At 43.8% G+C, this 23,466-nt stretch overlaps 2 protein-coding genes and 2 gene segments (V, D, J or C); 2 read left to right on the top strand and 2 right to left on the bottom strand.

Annotated features, from left to right (window-relative positions):
• LOC134316959 (NACHT, LRR and PYD domains-containing protein 12-like) overlaps positions 1–23,466 on the top strand; it is a 512,992-nt gene that overhangs the window by 111,692 nt on the left and 377,834 nt on the right. The window lies entirely within an intron of this gene.
• Positions 1–23,466, bottom strand: part of LOC134317536 (Ig kappa chain V region Mem5-like) — a 126,091-nt gene that overhangs the window by 65,320 nt on the left and 37,305 nt on the right.
• Positions 1–23,466, top strand: part of LOC134317509 (Ig kappa chain V-III region MOPC 63-like) — a 98,163-nt gene that overhangs the window by 42,840 nt on the left and 31,857 nt on the right.
• Positions 14,357–16,158, bottom strand: LOC134317220 (uncharacterized). The gene is made up of 2 exons (XM_062997985.1): positions 14,840–16,158; positions 14,357–14,752 (listed from the first exon to the last, which is right to left on the bottom strand). Exons 1-2 carry the CDS (start codon positions 15,903–15,905, stop codon positions 14,604–14,606), a joined length of 1,215 nt encoding a protein of 404 aa, XP_062854055.1. The 5' UTR covers positions 15,906–16,158; the 3' UTR covers positions 14,357–14,603.

Raw genomic sequence — 23,466 nt, 5'->3', positions numbered from 1 at the left:
GTCTCATCCAGGCTGGTGTTAACCAGGGCTTCAGGCTCAGCTTTGAGCTCTCTGACAGGCAGAAGCATCTCAGCAACGTCCCCGATTTCATCCAGGCTGGTGTTAACTTCAGGCTCAGCTTTGAGCTCTCTGACAAGCAGAAGCATCTCAGCATCACCCCTGGTCTTACCCAGGCTGACATCCATGGTCTCATCCAGGCTGAACAGAGAATTGGCCTCAGAGTTGAGCTCTTCCTCAGGCTAGAGCATGTCAGTTTCAATCCTGGTCTCATCCAGGATGACGTCTCTAGTCTCATCCAGGCTGATATTTGTCAGAGATTTGGCCTCAGCTTTGAGCTCTTTCTCAGCCAGGAGCATCTCAGTATTGCCCCTGGTCTCATCCAGGCTGGAGTGTAGCTCCAGACCCTCGTCCCCTTCTGGCTGCTGGGGCACTTGGCCCTCCAAAGCCTCCTTCAGCATCTTTCTTGCTTTGGGCTTACGGTTCTTCTTAAAGATATTCTTCCACTTTTTCTTTCCCTTTTTCTTGTCTGTAGAAGAAAGATTATCATCCCAGGGTTTATCCAGGCTGATATAACTGGGCTTATCCAGGGGATGTATATCAGAGAATCGGCCTCAGAATCGAGCTCTTCCTCAATTAAGAGCATGTAAATATTGTGCCTGGTCTTATCCAGGCTGGAGCATAGCTCCAGACCCTCATCCCCTTTTGGCCCTCCAGAGCCTCCTTCAGCAGCTTTCCTGCTTTAGGCTTACGGTTCCTCTTGAAGATGTTCTTCCACTTTTTCTTCTCTTTTGCCTCGTTTATGTTGGGCATCTCCGGCTCGGCGAAGCTGGAAGAGCCCTGGCAAAATATCGGAAACCAAGTGAACAGATGATCTATAATCGCAACTGTTCTCTTCGCTGTCTAAACACAGAATGATGAGAATGCAGTAGCGCGCTGCCTTATATACACTTCTACAGGTATGACATCACAGTAGAATAAATAAAATAATCATTTAAAACATATTTCTGATTACATGTAACATTTTCCAAACAGATGAGACGCTCGCAGATTAAAAAGTTAAAGCGTGGTTTATTAAAGAAGATGATCTGTCAAGTGGGGGCTGATTGGTTGGCGTAATCACATAATCAGCAATTGTATTTTGGGAAATGTCGTCCAGAAAGTAGGCAGATCCATGCTTGAAGACTGACTAGGGGCAGCTGCTTGGTTAAGAGGCGTGACATTACACAGGGTGTCTTTGTTTGTACTTTTTAATGTGAAACTTTTAAAACAAAATTTGCATTAATTTTTCACAGCCCAATAATACATGAAACTGTACCAAATAGATAATTCAGTTCATTTAAATTCTTACTGTCTCTCAGAGTAATTGTACTGTGTTTTATTTATCAGTCCAATCTCAGTACAGAGATCAGATTCTCCAGTACTCAGCTGTATCTCCATGAAGAGTGATAGATCTATGGATCTTCCTCTGTGGTTTAGACATATACAGTGTATCACAAAAGTGAGTACACCCCTCACATTTCTGCAGATATTTAATTATATCTTTTCATGGGACAACACTGACAAAATGACACTTTGACACAATGAAAAGTAGTCTGTGTGCAGCTTATATAACAGTGTACATTTATTCTTCCCTCAAAATAACTCAATATACAGCCATTAATGTCTAAACCACCAGCAACAAAAGTGAGTACACCCCTAAGAGACTACACCCCTAAATGTCCAAATTGAGCACTGCTTGTCATTTTCCCTCCAAAATGTCATGTGATTTGTTAGTGTTACTAGGTCTCAGGTGTGCATAGGGAGCAGGTGTGTTCAATTTAGTAGTACAGCTCTCACACTCTCTCATACTGGTCACTGAAAGTTCCAACATGGCACCTCATGGCAAAGAACTCTCTGAGGATCTTAAAAGACGAATTGTTGCGCTACAAGAAGATTGCCAAGGCTACAAGAAGATTGCCAACACCCTGAAACTGAGCTGCAGCACAGTTGCCAAGATCATCCAGCGTTTTAAAAGAGCAGGGTCCACTCAGAACAGACCTCGCGTTGGTCGTCCAAAGAAGCTGAGTGCACGTGCTCAGCGTCACATCCAACTGCTGTCTTTGAAAGATAGGCGCAGGAGTGCTGTCAGTATTGCTGCAGAGATTGAAAAGGTGGGGGGTCAGCCTGTCAGTGCTCAGACCATACGCCGCACACTACATCAAATTGGTCTGCATGGCTGTCACCCCAGAAGGAAGCCTCTTCTGAAGTCTCTACACAAGAAAGCCCGCAAACAGTTTGCTGAAGACATGTCAACAAAGGACATGGATTACTGGAACCATGTCCTATGGTCTGATGAGACCAAGATTAATTTGTTTGGTTCAGATGGTCTCAAGCATGTGTGGCGGCAATCAGGTGAGGAGTACAAAGATAAGTGTGTCATGCCTACAGTCAAGCATGGTGGTGGGAATGCCATGGTCTGGGGCTGCATGAGTGCAGCAGGTGTTGGGGAGTTACATTTCATTGAGGGACACATGAACTCCAATATGTACTGTGAAATACTGAAGCAGAGCATGATCCCCTCCCTCCGGAAACTGGGTCGCAGGGCAGTGTTCCAGCATGATAATGACCCCAAACACACCTCTAAGACGACCACTGCTTTATTGAAGAGGCTGAGGGTAAAGGTGATGGACTGGCCAAGCATGTCTCCAGACCTAAACCCAATAGAACATCTTTGGGGCATCCTCAAGCGGAAGGTGGAGGAGCGCAAAGTCTCGAATATCCGCCAGCTCCGTGATGTCGTCATGGAGGAGTGGAAAAGCATTCCAGTGGCAACCTGTGAAGCTCTGGTAAACTCCATGCCCAGGAGAGTTAAGGCAGTTCTGGGAAATAATGGTGGCCACACAAAATATTGACACTTCAGGAACTTTCACTAAGGGGTGTACTCACTTTTGTTGCCGGTGGTTTAGACATTAATGGCTGTATATTGAGTTATTTTGAGGGAAGAATAAATTTACACTGTTATATAAGCTGCACACAGACTACTTTTCATTGTGTCAAAGTGTCATTTTGTCAGTGTTGTCCCATGAAAAGATATACTTAAATATCTGCAGAAATGTGAGGGGTGTACTCACTTTTGTGATACACTGTAGATCCTTTATCTGGACCCATGTAAGAGCTCCTCACAGTTCAGTATATAATGTGTATAGTGTGTGTGTGTGTGTGTGTGTGTGTGTATTGTTTATATAATCTAATCTATACAGTGGGGAAAATAAGTATTTGATACACTGCAGATTTTGCAAGTTTTCCCACCTACAAAGAATGGAGAGGCCTGTAATTTTTATCGTAGGAACACTTGAGAGACAGAATCTTAAAAAATCCAGATAATCACATTGTATGATTTTTAAATAATTAATTTGCATTTTATTGCATGAAATAAGTATTTGATACAATGGAAAAACAGAACTTAATATTTGGTACAGAAACCTTTACAGAGGTCAGACGTTTCCTGTAGTTCTTGACCAAGTTTGCACACACTGCAGCAGGGATTTTGGCCCACTCCTCCATACAGATCTTCTCCAGATCTTTCAGGTTTCGGGGCTGTCGCTGGGCAACATTGAGTTTCAGCTTCCTCCAAAGATTTTCTATTGGGTTCAGGTCTGGAGACTGGCTAGGCCACTCCAGGACCTTGAAATGCTTCTTACGGAGCCACTCCTTAGTTGCCCTGGCTGTGTGTTTCGGGTCATTGTCATGCTGGAAGACCCAGCCACGACCCATCTTCAATGCTCTTACTGAGGGAAGGAGGTTGTTGGCCAAAATCTTGCTATACATGACCCCATCCATCCTCCCTTCAATACGATGCAGTCGTCCCGGGATTACACATCCCCTTTGCAGAAAAGCACCCCAAAGTATGATGTTTTTCAAGGCTGGAATGGGCTACATTTGGCAGCCCTTTATTACTTACTTTAGAGATCTCCCCGAGTTGGTGGTTGGGGGGGTAACCCCTTTTTATTGTATGTTTTTTTATTGTATGTATATTTATATAGATGTCTGTATTTGTGTTTCCAATCTTACTTCGAAAAGAGATGACTTTTGTATGACTTTGATATGTATTTTATGCTTTTGCTGTTCATCAATAAAAAGATCGGGGGGGGGGGGGGGGGGGGGGTTGATATGAGTAATTTCTGAAATGTTTTAGCTGGAACTGATTTGTAGGTGTGGATGTTTGTGTTTGTTTTTACTGTGTTTGTGTGTGTGTGTAACCTGTTCTACCTGAAACTCGACTCTACATGTTTGTTTTTGATACTGAAAGTATTTAAAGCGTCTCTGAAATGTTTTTGTTGGAAGTGTATTTATTATAATTTATTATTTAGAAATAAATAATTTATTATTAAAGTATTTACAGCATTTCTGAAATGTTTTCGCTGGAACTGATTTGTAGGTGTGGATGTTTGTGTTTGTTTTTACTGTGTTTGTGTCTTGATACTGAAAGTATTTGGAGCGTCCACACCTTCACACAGAACATTTTTATAACAGAGATACAAAAAAGATCTGTAATTATTGTACAGAGCAAATTCAGATAAATAAAAAAATAAAGGTGGTCCTATAATGTTTTGATTATGAGTTATTATATATGGTGCTACACTGTTTATATATATGTGGCTTTCTCCCTGTTATAAAGGGTTTGCTTAAACTTTTCAGTAGAATTTCGGAAGGATTTTCAGGATAGATATTTGGGATATGGGGGGTGGGGAGATTTATCTGTTATGTTTTTTTTTTTGGGTGCCCCTCCCCTTGCTCTCTCTCTCATCATCTGCCAATTTATCACATTTGTCAGATTACCTTGTGCCCAATTAATTTCCTGATCAGTTTTTATAATGAACCGGAAAGTAGATCACGAGGTTAGGTTCATTTCCTAACATGTTAAGGGACTGCAGTCTCCTCTTAAAAATGTGAAAGTATTTTCCCATCTTAAACAGATGAACGCAGACATTGTTTTTCTCCAGGGAAACACATCTGTCCAAAGTTGAACACACCAAGATTCTGCGCTAAACTTGCTCCTCTTTTATTGGAAATGTTTAATGAATCCTTTCAATATGGTAGACTACCGCCAACAATAACTCAAGCTACTATTGCAATTTTGTTAAAGAAAGATAAAGACCCCACTTCTTGTAATTCTTACAGACCGATAAGCCTTTTGTGTTGCAAACATAAAATTTTAGCCAAAATACTGGCCAAGTGTATTGAAAACATCTTACCGTTGATTTTTTTCATTGAGTGGGATTATATGTTTTTCATTTTGGTTGAATTTGGGTTTGGAGACCGGCTTATCTCCTGGGTTAAATTGCTCTACACCTCACCACAGGCAAGTGTAAGCACTAATTCGATTTGTTCCCCTTGTTTCCCCTATATCGTGGGACTCGCCAGGGTTGTCTTTTATCCCTGTTGCTTTTCGCCTTGGCATTGGAGCCCTTGTTTATTGCCCTTTGGTATTCTAAGACAAGATTTAGAGAGTAAAATCTCCCTTTATGCTGATGTCTTATTGCTGTACCTCAGAGACCCCCTGGAAACTATTCCAGTAGTTGAATCCATACTGAAAGAGTTTGGCGCTTTTCAGGATATAAATTAAACTTTCAAAAAAGTGAGTGCTTTTCCTTTTTTTAACTCATGCTGCCATCCCTTTCCGTGTTTTACCAGAGGGTTTTAGGTACTTGGGTATCAACGTCACTGATAACATGCCCACCATCCTGCGTGCAAATTTTTCCCTTAATTGCTAAAATGTACGGCGATGTTCAGAGATGGAATTCTCTCCTGCTTTCTGAGTTCAATGTGAAAAAAAAAATAGGTAGGATATTCATTTTTAATTTTAATGCCTTCCTGTATACCTGCCCAAATCTTTCTTTAAAGGTATTGATGAGACCATCACCAGTTTTCTTTGGTCAGGAAAGGTTCCTCAGATCAGGAGGTGGTCTATCCTACAGAAACCCAGAACGGATGGTGAATTAGCACTCCCCATTTTTTTTTTTCCATTACTACTTGGCTGCCAATGCCAAAAAGATCTGCTTTTGGCTTCATTTACCAGATACAGGATGGTGTAGACTAGAATCTTTGTCCTGCCATTCTACCTCCCTGTCTGCCTTGGTTTTTTCATCTCTGCCGTTGTCCCAACAACGACACACAAGACAATCCTGTGGTTCTGTTGACGTTGAGAATTTAGGCTCAGCTTAGAGGCTTAAGCAAATCTCAAGCTGCTTCAGAGCTGACTCCTATTAGTCAAAATCACTTGTTTACTCCTTCTCTAACTGACTCCACCTTCTTACAATGGTCTAAAATGGTTGATCACTAGCTTTCGTGACATGTACGAGGACAATGTTTTCTGTAGTTTTGAAAAGTTAGGTACCAAATTCAACCTCCCCCCCACAAATTTCTTCCGCTACTCACAAGTCCGCCCAAACACTTTTCACTTCTTTTACCCTAAAGCCAGAGAATAGACCCTGGGAGGCGGTATAAAAACTGAAACCTGACTCAAAAGGCTTGCTATCAAAAATAAATAATTGCATAGCGACTCCCCGTCTGGAGGTGGATTTCGATTGTTATTAGCCAGACGAAGGATTCTCTTGAGCTGGAAGTCGCTGTGGCTAAAGGATATAATTGTTTCTCTTAATCTGGAGAAGATTAAGTTTAACCTGAGGAGCTCTGCAAATAAATTTGATAAGATTTGGCAGCCCTTCATTACTTACTTAAGAGATCTTCCTGAGTTGGTGGTCGGGGGGAGTGGAGGGGTAACTCTTTTTTATTGTATGTTTTTTTTTATTGTTTGTATATTTACAAACAATGATAGCTCGGGGCCAGTGATAGCTCGGTGGTTAAGGTACTGGACTAGTAAGCAGAAGGTTGCCGGTTCAAGCCCCGCCACCACCAAGTTGCCACTGTTGGGTCCCTAAGCAAGGCCCTTAACCCTCAATTGCTCATCGTGTTCCGCTCATTGTGTAAGTCGCTTTGGATAAAAGCGTCTGCTAAATGCTGAAAATGTAAAATGTATTTATATGTATGTCTGTATTTGTATTTTTAATCTCCCTTTGAAAAGAGATGACTTTTGTATGACTGTGATATGTATGTTATGCTTTCGCTGTTAAGACATCAATAAAAAGATTTCTGAAATGTTTTTGCTGGAACTGATTTTTAGGTGTGAATGTTCGTGTTTGTTTCCTTCTGTTTTACTGCCGGAAGTGTTTTCTTATGAAGCTTGACTCTACCTGTTTCTTCTTAATACCGAAAGTATTTGGAGCATCCACACACAACATTTTTATGAGAGAGATACAAAAAAGATCTGTAATAATTGTACAGACCAAATGCAGATAAATAAAACTATAAAAATCTTGTATGATTTAATTTAAAGATGCAAAACATTTACAGCATTGAGCGGACGCTTTTATCCAAAAGGACTTACAGTATACAGTCTAAGCAAATGAGGGTTAAGGGGCTTGCTCAAGGGTCCAACACTGGTGTGGTTTGAACCAGCAGCCTATTATTATAATGAGACAGAAACATGGGTAATAGATTTATTTTAAAATGTGAGGTGTAAATAAATTCAAGTATCCAAAACTATTTATTTACTGCTGTCAGATGTTTGTGTATAAAATTTTAACCGCTGTAATACCAGATTCATATTCAAGGTTCTTTCTTCTCGTTCTCAATAATTAAACATAAATTAATAAAATTTCAACTCACTCTGCAGTGAACAAGAAACAACATCAAATTAAATGTTCTTAAAAAGTTCCTCCGTGGTTTTCCGGGTTATGTCAGAGCCAGAGTAGACGTGTGGTGGCACCGCTCCTGCAGACTGCACACATTTCGTTAATATAAAGCATCTTCTACCTGTTTTTGAATAGTAACAAGTAGGAGATAAGTTACAGAATTATATCTGTATACGTGATGTAACGCAATTTGAAAGAAAAAACTACTTTGAAAACGACTTCTGGAACCCAAACATCCGCCATTGAGCGAATGTTTTCAGCTAAAACAGCTACAACGGGTAATGCTAATATGGGCACAGAGCATCATTGCTCTCCTTCAGGGGGCCCGATGTGTCCCCGTTCCGCTAGTACAGGGGTGTCAGAACTCACGGCCCGCGGGCCAGATCCGGCCCGCCACGTCATTTTCATCCGGCCCGCGAGAGGTTTAACGACTGTATGATTGTTGTGATGGTTCGAGTCATTACAGAGACGCACTTATAATTTAATGAGTTTAATTTAACTCCTGCGCCTTTAAGAGACAACTGGTGTCATCGTAGTCATGGCAACTAACTTTAACCTTCGCTGAGAAGCCATGTGACTTTTACGCCAGAAGAACGCAGGGTAGCGTAGTCAGTAACGTAAACAATAATAATAAATACAGATAATTATTTTGCTGTATAATACAGAAGCATTGTTTGTAGTGGCGTTTATATTCTCAGTTGTTTGTAAATGTTTACTGAGTATACCACAGTGTTTTAGTTACAAATTTACCGTAATTAACTGTTACAGTTACTATAGCAATAAGTATCTTATTAATAAGTATCAAAATGCTAACTCATTAGCGCTATTTTATGTTTGGTTAAATCTTATAGTGTACCAGATGTAACACTTAACTACAGCTGTGAGCTTTTACTGTATTTGTATTTTTGTACTGTATTGTTTTTATTGTTTGTATTTTTACTTCATTTTGATGCACACAGTGTATCACACAGCTGGGAAGCAAATAAAACCGACTGTATTCTGAAGAGAGCTGTCTGTCTGTCTGTCTGTCTGTCTGTCCAGCTGAGAAAGGGGGATAAGTTATTAGTGAGTGCAGAATAATTGTCTTAAAATACACTGTAAAATCCTAAATAAACTGCATCTTTCAAAATGCATGCTGATTTTGTGACCTGCAAAGTGACACAGCCGGCCAGTAGATGATGCTAAGAAATATTTACACATAATTCTAAAATGTACAAGAAGATAATTATGAAAATTAAGCAGAAGGAGAAAATTTTATGAAAGTGAAAACAAGTTTGTGCTTTAGGAAGAAAAACTGGTGCATCTCTTGTGCTATGAGGCCGTGTCTGTGGTAAAGGAGGACAATATAAATGCAGAATTCAGCCTCTAAGACAGACTGCAATCACAGAAGGATACGTTACAGTCGGCCCTTTGAGGGCCACCATAATGACGATGTGGCCCTCGGTGAAAATGAGTTTGACACCCCTGGGCTAGTACATCAGAGGAAGAAGCCTTTAAAAAAAAGCCTTCAGTTTAAGCCTTTAAAAATCTTGTTCTAGATCACAATGGCAGCTCCATTATTTTTTTCAGGTTTTCTTTTTCAAATTCCTGTTTTACTTGTCAATGTTTACGCCCCAAATTGGGATGATGTAGCTTTTATGAATGGGCTTCTCTTTCCTGACCTGGATACACATAAAATTATTTTTGGAGGTGATCTTAATTGTGTTGTGAATCCCTTGCTTGATCTTGCACTATGATCTCTAACTCAATTGATTTTTTTTAGCTACTAATAAATCCGAACTAATATCCAACTCCATCTTGTGAGAATCGCTGAAGGCAATTTTAAGGGTTAAAATTATTTAATATGCGGCGTATGAGAGAAGGAAGAGATTAAAACGGATGGGGGACCTGTCCATATCTATATCGACAGATTATATATATAGATTATATATAGACATATATATTATATATATTTATAGACATACAGATAGTGACTCCCCGTCTGGAGGCAGATTTCGCAATCAGGGCCAAATGGGAAGAAGTTTTGGGGTGGAGTTAAGAGAGGAGTGGTGGTCAAGAGCCTTAAAAATGAGCCGTTTCTGAGATGTTTGTTCTTGATACTGAAAGTATATGGAGCGTCCACACCTTCACACAGAGCCTTAAAATCATAAAAAATATTTTGTTTCTACCTGAGAGAAAACAGACTGATCACTACAGGTGAGATTTATTTCTTACAGCAGACCATTTTATTATAAAAATAAGATAATTAATGAAGGTTTTCAGTATCAGGACATAGTTCTGGTAACTCTCTGTCTTCAGTAGCATCAGTTTATATGTTTAATTATTGTACAGACACTTATTATCAGCTAAACACATTATGGTGAATAATATATTTAACTGAAATGTACAGAATATGTTTTATAAAATCATGTCACTGATCAGTACAGGTGAAATTTCATTCTTACAAAAAAGTATATTACTGTTTCATATACAGTGGGGCCAAAAAGTATTTAGTCAGCCACTGATTGTGCAAGTTCTCCTACTTAGAAAGATGAGAGAGGTCTGTAATTTTCATCATAGCTACACTTCAACTATGAGAGACAAAATGAGGAAAAAAAATCCAGGAAATCACATTGTAGGATTTTTAAAGAATTTATTTGTAAATTATGGAGGAAAATAAGTATTTGGTCAATAACAAACAAGCAAGATTTCTGGCTCTCACAGACCTGTAACTTCTTCTTTAAGAAGCTCTTCTGTCCTCCACTCGTTACCTGTATTAATGGCACCTGTTTGACCTCGTTATCTGTATAAAAGACACCTGTCCACAGCCTCAAACAGTCAACCATGGCCAAGACCAAAGAGTTGTCGAAGGACACCAAGAAGAAAATTGTAGACCTGCACCAGGCTGGGCAGAGTGAATCTACAATAGGCAAGCAGGTTGGTGTGAATAAATCAACTGTGGGAGCAATTGTAAGAAAATGAAAGACCATAAAGACCATTGATGATCTCCCTCGATCCCGTGGGGTCAAAATGATCATGAGAACGGTGAGCAAAAATCCCAGAACTACACGGAGGGACCTGATGAATGACCTGCAGAGAGCTGGGACCAAAGTAACAAAGGGACCATCAGTAACACACTACGCCGAGAGGGACTCAAATCCTGCAGTGCCAGGCGTGTCCCTCTGCTTAAGCCAGTACATGTCCAGGCCCGTCTGAAGTTTGCCAGAGAGCATATGGATGATCCAGAAGAGGATTTGGAGAATATCATGTGCTCAGATAAAACCAAAATGGAATTTTTGGTAAAAACTCGTCATGTTTGGAGGAAGAAGAATGCTGAGTTGCATCCCAAGAACACCATACCTACTGTGAAGCATGGGGGTGGAAACATCATACTTTTGGGCTGTTTTTCTGCAAAGGGGACAGGACGACTGATCCGTGTTAAGGGAAGAATGAACGGGGCCATGTATCGTGAGATTTTAAGCCAAAACCTCCTTCCATCAGTGAGAGCATTGAAGATGGAACGTGGCTGGGTCTTCCAGCATGACAATGATCCCAAACACACCGCTCGGGCAACGAAGGAGTGGCTCCGTAAAAAAGCATTTTAAGGTCCTGAAGCGGCCTAGCCAGTCTCCAGACCTCAACCCCATAGAAAATTTGTGGAGTCCGTGTAGCCCAGCGACAGCCCCAAAACATCACTGCTCTAGAGGAGATCTGCATGGAGGAATGGGCCAAAATACCAGCTACAGTGTGTGCAAACCTGATGAAGACTTACAGGAATCGTTTGACCTCTGTCATTGCCAACAAAGGTTATGTTACAAAGTATTGAGTTGAACTTTTGTTATTGACCAAATACTTATTTTCCACCATAATTTACAAATAAATTCTTTAAAAATCCTACAATGTGATTTCCTGGATTTTTTTTTTTCTCATTTTGTCTCTCATAGTTGAAGTGTAGCTATGAGGAAAATTACAGACCTCTCTCATCTTTCTAAGTAGGAGAACTTGCACAATCAGTGGCTGACTAAATACTTTTTGGCCCCACTGTACTGATGTAAATGTAAACATACTTACAGTCTACTCTACTTACTTCCATGTGTACTTGTGTTATATTTAAGCTGCTGGAACAATGTAATAAATGTTATCTTATAATTTCATAACAGAGATACAAAAAATCTGTAATAATTGTACAGACCAAATGCAGATAAATACATTTATTAAAATCTCATCTGATTTAATTTAAAGATGCTAAACGTTTACAGCATTTAGCAGAAGTTTTTATCCAAAGTTACTTACAGTACACAGTCCAAGCAAATGTAATTAAGGGGCTTGCTCAAGGGTCCAACATTAGTGGGGTTTGAACCAGCAGTGTGTGTGTGTGTGTGTGTGTGTGTGTGTGTGTGTGTGTGTGTGTGTGTGTGTGTGTGTGTGTGTGTGTGTGTGAGAACCAACTTATATACACACACATCACTGTTCCTCACCTATTACAAAACTTATCTAAAATGTGTTTTAATATAATAAAGATAAATCTATAATTATTTTACTGCCCAGATAAATACAGTCTCATAAGTGCAGATTTTCAATTAATGTAAAATTTATAGTTGCTGTAAATACAATTATTTTTATTCATCCAACTTATTTGGGCTCAGTGCATAATTTTACAAAAAATTTTTTAATGATTTTGAAGTCTTTGCTATTATTATAATAAGACAGAAACATGGGTAATAGATTAGTTTTAAAATGTGGGGTGTAAATAAGTTCATATATCCAAAACTATTTATTTACTGCTGTCAGATGTTTGTGTATAAAACTTTAACCACTGTAATGTCAGATTTATATTCAAGGTTCTTTCTTCTCATTCTCGATAATTAAACATAAATAAATACAATTCCATCAACTCACTCTGCAGTGAAGAAGAAACAACATCAAATTAAATGTTTTAAAAAAGTTCCTCCATTAATTCTGAGTTCACTGTTTCTTACATCAGAGCTAAAAAATACCTGAAGAGAAACAACAACTGTTTACCTGCATTACAGTTTGTAGTTTACCTGAGCAACCACTTACTACTTTCTGTACCACCTACTACACCTGTATTACAAAATAAAAAATAAAAAATACTATTAATAATTACAAATTATAACAATTACATATAAAAACAATGAATAAATGTAAATTTAATAATAAAGAGTGCTGTAAGGACCTAGTGACATGTACTACTAACTACACCTGTATTACAAAATAAAAGTCCTAAAGCATGAGTACAGTAATAATTTAAATGGTGGTTCCCTGATTCTATTATTCATGACGCAACATCATTTTTTTGTCAAACAAATTCACACTAAGCCACTCTGTTGTTCCACATGCAGAATGAGGACACAAAGTCATATAAATGAGACATTTAATACTTAAATATCAGTGGAATTCTGTAACAAGTGCTGATGCATGACAGATGTTGGTGTTTGCACCTTTCACTGACTGGATGGTCCTTTTTATTATTATATTTATTTATTTATATTTATTTTATATATTTATTGGAGCAAAAACAAGCAATTAGGATTTTCCTATCTAGTTGTGGTACGTTCTGTACCTGAACTCTGCTCTCTTATTTATGTTTTTTTCTGCATGTTTAGGGGTTTAGTCCATTCCAGCAAAAGACTCAACAGTACAACATACTGTGTGTTCATGACCAAATTGACTCGTACTGATTTAAGATTAAAATGGAAACCACTCAAACTAACAATGAATGATATTAAGATAGATAGATTGCGTTTTTCATGATCTTAATGTGAACTTAATGTTCCTTTAAAATAATTACCACATAAATCACTATTATACGTTTATATTTATATCTGCAGTCAGATCCAAACAACAGGATCAGATTCTTCAGTACCCAGCCATATAATCATGAACAGTGACACTTCTGTGCATCATCCAGTACTGAAAGATGGAAAACCATCACCTGGATGCAGGTAACATGACACAACTGTTCAATTGTGTGAGGAAATGTTTACACAAGAATGTAAGGAATTCTTGTAATAATTGTTTTTGAACTTTGTGGCTCTTCTTCTTTTATTCTATCTTAGCCCATAACTCTTAAAATCATCTAACTCACAATGACAGTAAAGATTAATTGAAGATAGACTTGTTATCATTAAAAACTTTCTGTGCACTATTAACTCTACAAACCCATTTCTAGAAAAGCTGAGATATTCTGTGATCAGCAATAAAAACAAGAATCTCTGTGACATAAACATTACAAAGTTACAACAACAAAAAAACAACAAAATTACAAAGACTGTTAGCTTTTAGCAACACACTTAAAGAAAGTTGGGCCAGAGGCAAAATAAGATTTACAGAATACTCAGGTTATAGTTTTAAAATATTGCATAATAAGCAGGTGAAGTGGTAACACAGGGTATCATGATTGGATATAAAAAATATCCAGCAAATGTTCAGTCTTTTTTCTTTTGGGTCGGCTCACTAAAAACAGCCGGCTTTTTCGGCTCCCAAGTGGCTCATTTGATTTTTTTGTTGCTTAAATTAATTTATTACCAAATTACATGTAAAGTGAATTACTAATGTAAAAAAAACATTGTATCAAATGTTTATGATTTAAATGGCTTTATTTATATACTCAACATGGAACAGAGTGCTACAACAATAAATTACAAAAACAAAGACCCATCTCGATTAGACAAAAAGGTCTGATTGTGTATATTATTTGTAAATTTGCATCTAGAGTAAAACACAACATCAACAAAGCATCACAATAAAATATAAATGAAAATGTGCAAAACAAAAAGAAAAAGCAGCATCCAGGTGACAGTATTTGAAAGTATTTAGCAAAGATTGGCATTAAGAAAAACCAAGGAGCTCAAACGTGTATTTCTGAATCTAAACCAGACCTTCATCTTCACACGCGGTCTCCATCAGAGCCCCGGACTCTTCAGGTTGGGCTTCGACGATGGGAACAAGAACGTCGTCCTGCAGCTGCTGGGGGTCTGGTTTGTTTGAAGACACCTCGGAGACGTTCTTCAGTGGATCTGATGGAGAAATGAAACCTAATTCCATTTTTAATGTTCACCTATATTAGATCACCACCATCTATCTATACAATCCTTCAAACGTACCTTCAGTGCTTCCTCGATCCAGGTTCTGCTCTTTCAGTTTCCATATTTGCTGCTCCAAAGCTGCTGGATCCTTCTTCATGTCCTGGTCTGGTTCTTCCACCAGGTTCAGCGGGGCCACCTGCCTCTCCTCCTTCTTCACGAACTGGTCTGTTTTATTCACTGGGTCCACCTGCCTCTCCTCCTTCTTTAGCTTATTCTCTATAAAACTAACCCTATTTTTTACCTGTCCCTTCCCCTGCTCCTTTAGGATGACCAGCTCTGGTTCTTCCACCAGGTTTAGCTGGACCACCTGCCTCTCCTCCTTCTTTATCTCATTCTCTATGCAATGTATCTTATTTTTTACATGTCCCATCCACTGGTTCTTCAGGATGACCTGCTCTGTTTCTTCAACCAGGTTCAGCGGGGCCATCCGCCTCTCTACCTTATTCATGACCTGGTCTGGTTTTTCCACTGGGTCCACCTGCTCCACTGGGTCCACCTGCTCTAACTTCTTCATCTCAATCTCACAAACCAGAACCACCTTGTTTACTGGTTTCCTCCTCTGGTCCTTTACAATGACCTGCTCTGGTTCTTCCACCAGGTCCCGTGGGGCCACCTGTATCTCTACCTTCTCAGGTTTGTTTTTTCCCAGAACCACCTGCTTCTCCATCTTTGGTGTTTGGTCTGCCTGGTCCTCTAAAACCTTCTGCCCCACTCCTTGCTTCATCTCTTCACCCTTTACCCCGTTTCCCTTCTCACCTTCCACGTCCTGCATCTCCACCTTCTGGCGTCTCTGCCACCATTTTCTCTTCTTTACTTTCTTCTCAGGTTTGTTTTTTCCCAGAACCACCTGCTTCTCCATCTTTGGTGTTTGGTCTACCTGGTCCTCTAAAACCTTCTGCTCCACTCCTTGCCCCATCTCTTCACCCTTTACCCCGTTTCCCTTCTCACCCTCCCCGTCCTGCATCTCTACCTTCTGGCGTCTCTGCCACCATTTTCTCTTCTTTACCTTCTTCTCCGGTTGGTTTACCCGCCTGTGCGGCTCGTCTTGGTCAGATGGAAGAGTCCAACAGGAGAACATGTTCATGCTGCTTACTGTCTCGGCGTCTCAGATCAAATGAGCACAAACACATGAAACGCAGCAACTTATACCAGAGGTGTGGAGTGTGGTGATGTCATCATGATGATGTCACAATGTGTGCATGTAGCTGAGAGTGGTGCTGATCATCATCACTGCTGCTCTCAGCATCATTAACCTCTAGTGTAGAGTGGGACAGTGGTGGCCTAGTGGGAGGAGCTTCGGGCTATAACCCAAAGGTTGAGGGTTCGAATCCCAGTTCTGCCTTTTAGCAAGACCTTTAACCCTGTTTGCTCCAGGGGCGTAACAGCTGGAATACTGCACAGCTGTACATGTATACATGACAAATAAAGGCAATCTATTCTATTACCATATACGTATTTACACACACACACACACACACACACACACACACACCGACCAGGCAGAACATTATGACCACTGACAGCTGAAGTGAATAACACTGATTATCTCTTCATCACAGCACCTGTTAGTGGGGGGGGGGAGTATATTAGGCAGCAAGTGAACATTTCATCCTCAGAGTTGATGTTAGAAGCAGTAAGTGAGTGTGAGGATCTGATCGAGTTTGACGAGGGCCAAATTGTGACGGTTAGACGACTGGGTCAGAGCATCTCCAAAACTGCAGCTCTTGTGGGGTGTGTCCCAGTCTGCAGTGGTCAGTATCTATCAAAAGTGCTCCAAGGAGGGAACAGTGGTAAACCGGCGTCAGGGTCATGAGCGGCCAAGGCTCATTGATGGCCCGTGTGATCCGATCCAACAGACGAGCTCTGGCGATGGTCACCACCCTGGACATCGGACACACGGGGAGGCTGTACCCTCCTGCGTCCACGCCCCTCGTCGCCTTGCAGGCCGCGGCCGCGTCGGAAGGCGAGGCCGCCGCCGCCGAGAGGCCGGACGAGGCGCAGCCGGGCCCCGGCTCCGACTGCCAGAACCCCGCCTGCCTGGCCTTGGCGCGCAGGGTCATCGAGCTGGAGTCCCGGCTGGGCATCGTGCCTCAGGGGATCTGCCCCAGATCCCAATGTCAGGAGAACTTATACGAGCTGGGGCGTCTCCAGAGGCTGGTGTCGCGGAGTCCCAAGAAGTCGCTCAGGAAGAAGTTCTCCAGGCGCGAGAGTTTCCGCAAGCACGAGTCTCCCGTGTACGGTGAGTGCGTCCACCTCGTCAGTACGCGACGACCTCTTCCCACGAGATGCCAGAGGCGTCGTCTTTGACTCCTCCGTTCTTTTCGCTCTCACCGAGAAATTGTTGCAGGATTTCCTGAGCCAATGCGTCGGGACGAACCCGTCCTCAAAGAAGATCGAGAACGGAAAGGGCTCGGTCAGCCACGTGAGGCGATTCTTGATCTTTGCGGGCGAGGGCCGCCTCATCAAGGGGAACTTTGTGTTCCTCAGTTCGCACAGCTGCATCAGAAAGTTAGTATCGGACACGCGTCCTCCTTCGCCGTGCGTGCTCGTCCCTCCTCGCCGATTTACGCGCGTGTGTGTGTGTGTTTGAGTGTGTTTGAGTGTGTTTGAGTGTGTGTGTGTGTGTGTGTGTGTTTGAGTGTGTGTGTGTGTGTGTGTGTGTGTGTTTGAGTGTGTGTGTGTGTGTGTGTGTGTTTGAGTGTGTGTGTGTGTGTGTGTGTGTGTGTGTTTGTGCGTGCGTGTCCCGTGCTCTCACGTCTGTTTTTCAGTTGGATCCGAGTCTTGCTCGAAGACAAGCTGGCCGCCACCACCATACGCAGTAATCTCATGAGCCTTCGTAAGTTCTTTGAGTTCCTCGCCTACGTACCGAGGAAAACGTTGAACTTGAGCGGCGTGCAGTTCTTATGGCTGCGTAATGAGATGAAGTTGAGACTACGTGACATCCAGAAGGACGTGACCTGTCATAGACAGTCCGTCCGCAAGCAGGTGACCAGTGAGTCTCGCGCCCGAACACCTCACGGTAGGTCCGTGGAGTCCGTGGCCGTGACCGATAACCCCTCTCGTGCTCTTTTCGCCCCGCAGAGAACATAGTCTCCGGCCAAGACTTGAAGAGCTTCCGCAGGGAGGCCAGCCTTATACTTCCCGCCAAGATCGGTGAGTGCACGCGTCTCTTTCGCTCCATCGCACGCGCGCGAGACAGACCCTGTCCGACCGTCCATTCTTTTCTCTTCTCTTCCCGCAGAGTCCCTCAAGGACGGCTCCAGGGAGAACCTGCGACAGGTGTTCGGACTGCTGACGGGATACTTTGTGTCCGTCTCAGGTCACAGGTCCGGCGTGCTGAAGAATTTGAAGGTGGAGGAGGTGCACAACGCCGAGGTGGAAGGGGACCACGTCATCATAGACTGCTGAAGAAGTTCATGCTGGTTCTGATAGAAAGGTGTCAGAATACACAGAGCAGCACAGTTTGTTGCTGCAGATCAGTCAGGGTGCCCATGCTGACCCCTGTCCACCACTGAAAGCACCAACAATGGGCATGTGCACATCAGAACTGGACCACGGAGCAATGGAAGAAGGTGGTCTGGTCTGATGAATCAGGTTTTTTTTACATCACGTGGACGTCTGGGTGTGTGTGTGTCGCTTACCCGCGGAACACATGGCACCAGGATGCATTGTGGGAAGAAGGCAAGGCAGCGGAGACAGTGTGATGCTTTGGGCAACGTTCTGCTAGGAAACTTTGGGTCCTGCCATCCATGTGGATGTTACTTTGACACGTAGCACCTACCTAAGCATTGTTGTAGACCATGTTCACCCTCTCATGGAGACGCTTCCCTGATATCTGTGGCCTCTTTCAGCACAAAACTAAAATGCTTCAGGAACGGTTTGAGGAGCAAAACAACCAGTTTGAGGTGTCGACCTGGCCTCCAAATTCCCCAGATCTCGATCCGATCGAGCATCTGTGGGACGTGCTGGACAAACAAGTCCGATCCATGGAGGCTCCACCTCACAACTTACAGGAGTTACAGGAGCTGCTGCTGACATCGTGGTGCCAGGTGGTGTGGAGTCCATGCCTTGACGGGTCAGGGCTGTTTTGGCAGCAAAAGCGGGGGACCAACACTATATTAGGAAGGTGGTCATAATGTTATACCTGATCAGTGGATTATTATTACTATATTTGTATTAGCCCAGTCCCTGCCACTGAGAAGCACCTTTATATACTGATGCTGCCACCACCATGTTTCACAGTAAGGATGATATTAGCCTCAATCGAGTACGAGCCAAGCTTTTTTATTTCTATTTTGTCACAATTAGCACAAATTCCAACAGACACACTGCAAAATCTTATGGAAACATGGGTGGAGGTATTTGTATATTTGTATATTTATAGCATTGGTATCGGAATGGGATGTCCATCAAGCTGATGCTCGTCCACACCCTGTACAGTCCCAGATTTGGCAGTATTAATGACCCTGATCTCTCCGGTCCAGGATCAATTCAAGCTCAGTGCGTGTGGCTTTAAATCAGCAAGTTAGCATCAATTATATCAGTCATGGGTGAGACGGCGGCGCCTGATAGCCCAACGCGTTTTACGGCTGATGATAAAAGCTAAAGAGCCGAAAAGAAAACGTGCACCCTGACATGAAAAATGCGGCACGTCCTTCTCTCGTGCCCTTGAGGGGCATTTATGACAGAGCTTGTGGATGGGGGGCAAAAAATCAGGAGGCCAAATTGTAAAGGATCACTGCCGACCTCCAGAGATTGATGTGAGCGCAGGTGTACGTATCATTTAACACTTACAAAATTATATAATGAAAATAATGTGAGCTGCCCTGCTGCCACTACCTACCTGATCAGCTGCCTCAGTAGAGAGGATTCTAATAAGACATGAAACTCATAAGGCAGATTATTTAGACACAGTTTTAGCTCACTAAGCTAACACAGTTAGCATCAGGAAATTCAAACCGATGGGCTAAGGCTGCACAACCCGCTAGCACGCTGGCAACGTCTTCCTCCATGTACCGAAAACAGTTAAACTGTCCCTGACGAGCCTGAATTTACAACCCGAAATCAGTGCAATAAAGAAGCCTTATGTTAACCATGTTCTGAAGCGGCGTCGACTTCTCTGGGCTCGGGGGCATCTAGGACGGACCATCACACAGTGGAAACGTGTCTTCTGGTCAGATATATCAGCAATCCAGGTCTTTTTTGGAACAAATGGACGCCGTGTGCTCCAGACCAAATACGAAAAGGATCCAGACTGTTATTAGCAACAAGTCCAAAAGCCAGGGTGTATCATGGTATGGGGGTGTGTCAGTACCAGGGTCTGTCATGGTATGGGGGTGTGTCAGTACCAGGGTGTATCATGGTATGAGGGTGTGTCAGTACCAGGGTCTGTCATGGTATGGGGTGTGTCAGTACCAGGGTGTGTCATGGTATGGGGGTGTATCAGTATCAGGGTCTGTCATGGTATGGGGGTGTGTCAGTACCAGGGTCTGTCATGGTATGGGGGTGTGTCAGTACCAGAGTCTGTCATGGTATGGGGGTGTGTCAGTACCAGAGTCTGTCATGGTATGGGGGTGTGTCAGTACCAGGGTCTGTCATGGTATGGGGGTGTGTCAGTACCAGGGTCTGTCATGGTATGGGGGTGTGTCAGTACCAGGGTCTTTCATGGTATGGGGGTGTGTCAGTACCAGAGTCTGTCATGGTATGGGGGTGTGTCAGTACCAGGGTCTGTCATGGTATGGGGGTGTGTCAGTACCAGGGTCTGTCATAGTATGGGGGTGTGTCAGTACCAGAGTCTGTCATGGTATGGGGGTGTGTCAGTACCAGGGTGTATCATGGTATGAGGGTGTGTCAGTACCAGGGTCTGTCATGGTATGGGGGTGTGTCAGTACCAGGGTCTGTCATGGTATGGGGGTGTGTCAGTACCAGAGTCTGTCATGGTATGGGGGTGTGTCAGTACCAGGGTCTGTCATGGTATGGGGGTGTGTCAGTACCAGGGTCTGTCATAGTATGGGGGTGTGTCAGTACCAGAGTCTGTCATGGTATGGGGGTGTGTCAGTACCAGGGTGTATCATGGTATGAGGGTGTGTCAGTACCAGGGTCTGTCATGGTATGGGGGTGTGTCAGTACCAGGGTCTGTCATGGTATGGGGGTGTGTCAGTACCAGAGTCTGTCATGGTATGGGGGTGTGTCAGTACCAGGGTCTGTCATGGTATGGGGGTGTGTCAGTACCAGGGTCTGTCATGGTATGGGGGTGTGTCAGTACCAGGGTCTTTCATGGTATGGGGGTGTGTCAGTACCAGAGTCTGTCATGGTATGGGGGTGTGTCAGTACCAGGGTCTGTCATGGTATGGGGGTGTGTCAGTACCAGGGTCTGTCATGGTATGGGGGTGTGTCAGTACCAGGGTCTTTCATGGTATGGGGGTGTGTCAGTACCAGGGTCTGTCATGGTATGGGGGTGTGTCAGTACCAGGGTCTTTCATGGTATGGGGGTGTGTCAGTATCAGGGTCTGTCACGGAATGGGGTGTGTCAGTACCAGGGTCTGTCATGGTATGGGGGTGTGTCAGTATTAGGGTCTGTCATGGTATGGGGGTGTGTCAGTACCAGGGTCTGTCATGGTATGGGGGGGTGTCAGTACCAGGGTCTGTCATGGTATGGGGTGTGTCAGTACCAGGGTCTGTCATGGTATGGGGGTGTGTCAGTACCAGGGTCTGTCATGGTATGGGGTGTATCAGTACCAGGATCTGTCATGGTATGGGGGTGTATCAGTACCAGGGTCTGTCATGGTATGGGGGTGTGTCAGTACCAGGGTCTGTCATGGTATGGGGCGTGTCAGTACCAGGGTCTGTCATGGTATGGGGGCGTGTCAGTACCAGGGTCTGTCATGGTATGGGGGCGTGTCAGTGCCAGGGTCTGTCATGGTATGGGGGTGTGTCAGTACCAGGGTCTGTCATGGTATGGGGGTGTGTCAGTACCAGGGTCTGTCATGGTATGGGGGCGTGTCAGTGCCAGGGTCTGTCATGGTATGGGGGTGTGTCAGTACCAGGGTGTGTCATGGTATGGGGTGTGTCAGTACCAGGGTCTGTCATGGTATGGGGCGTGTCAGTACCAGGGTCTGTCATGGTATGGGGGCGTGTCAGTACCAGGGTCTGTCATGGTATGGGGGCGTGTCAGTGCCAGGGTCTGTCATGGTATGGGGGTGTGTCAGTACCAGGGTGTGTCATGGTATGGGGGCGTGTCAGTACCAGGGTCTGTCATGGTATGGGGGCGTGTCAGTGCCAGGGTCTGTCATGGTATGGGGGTGTGTCAGTACCAGGGTGTGTCATGGTATGGGGGCGTGTCAGTACCAGGGTCTGTCATGGTATGGGGCGTGTCAGTACCAGGGTCTGTCATGGTATGGGGGCGTGTCAGTACCAGGGTCTGTCATGGTATGGGGGCGTGTCAGTGCCAGGGTCTGTCATGGTATGGGGGTGTGTCAGTACCAGGGTGTGTCATGGTATGGGGTGTATCAGTACCAGGGTCTGTCATGGTATGGGGGCGTGTCAGTACCAGGGTCTGTCATGGTATGGGGGCGTGTCAGTACCAGGGTGTGTCATGGTATGGGGGCGTGTCAGTACCAGGGTGTGTCATGGTATGGGGGCGTGTCAGTACCAGGGTCTGTCATGGTATGGGGGCGTGTCAGTACCAGGGTCTGTCATGGTATGGGGGTGTGTCAGTACCAGGGTCTGTCATGGTATGGGGGTGTGTCAGTACCAGGGTCTGTCATGGTATGGGGGTGTGTCAGTACCAGGGTGTGTCATGGTATGGGGGCGTGTCAGTACCAGGGTCTGTCATGGTATGGGGGTGTGTCAGTACCAGGGTCTGTCATGGTATGGGGGTGTGTCAGTACCAGGGTCTGTCATGGTATGGGGGTGTGTCAGTACCAGGGTCTGTCATGGTATGGGGGTGTGTCAGTACCAGGGTGTGTCATGGTATGGGGGCGTGTCAGTACCAGGGTGTATCATGGTATGGGGTGTGTCAGTACCAGGGTGTGTCATGGTATGGGGGCGTGTCAGTACCAGGGTCTGTCATGGTATGGGGGCGTGTCAGTACCAGGGTCTGTCATGGTATGGGGGTGTGTCAGTACCAGGGTCTGTCATGGTATGGGGGTGTGTCAGTACCAGGGTCTGTCATGGTATGGGGGTGTGTCAGTACCAGGGTGTGTCATGGTATGGGGGCGTGTCAGTACCAGGGTCTGTCATGGTATGGGGGTGTGTCAGTACCAGGGTCTGTCATGGTATGGGGGCGTGTCAGTACCAGGGTCTGTCATGGTATGGGGGCGTGTCAGTGCCAGGGTCTGTCATGGTATGGGGGTGTGTCAGTACCAGGGTCTGTCATGGTATGGGGTGTGTCAGTACCAGGGTCTGTCATGGTATGGGGCGTGTCAGTACCAGGGTCTGTCATGGTATGGGGGCGTGTCAGTACCAGGGTCTGTCATGGTATGGGGGCGTGTCAGTGCCAGAGTCTGTCATGGTTAATTGGTTAAAAATTATTTTTTTTATTAGTGTAGCCTTATTCATCAATAAAACATCTGATAAATCATACCACCTGGACTGTCTCACGGATATCAAGGTCAGCACAATCCTTAATATCTATTGTGGCTTCT

The sequence above is a fragment of the Trichomycterus rosablanca genome, chromosome 1, assembly GCF_030014385.1.
Source record: "Trichomycterus rosablanca isolate fTriRos1 chromosome 1, fTriRos1.hap1, whole genome shotgun sequence".
Classification (NCBI taxonomy): Eukaryota; Metazoa; Chordata; class Actinopteri; order Siluriformes; family Trichomycteridae; genus Trichomycterus; species Trichomycterus rosablanca.
This window is presented reverse-complemented; position numbering and strand designations above follow the sequence as displayed.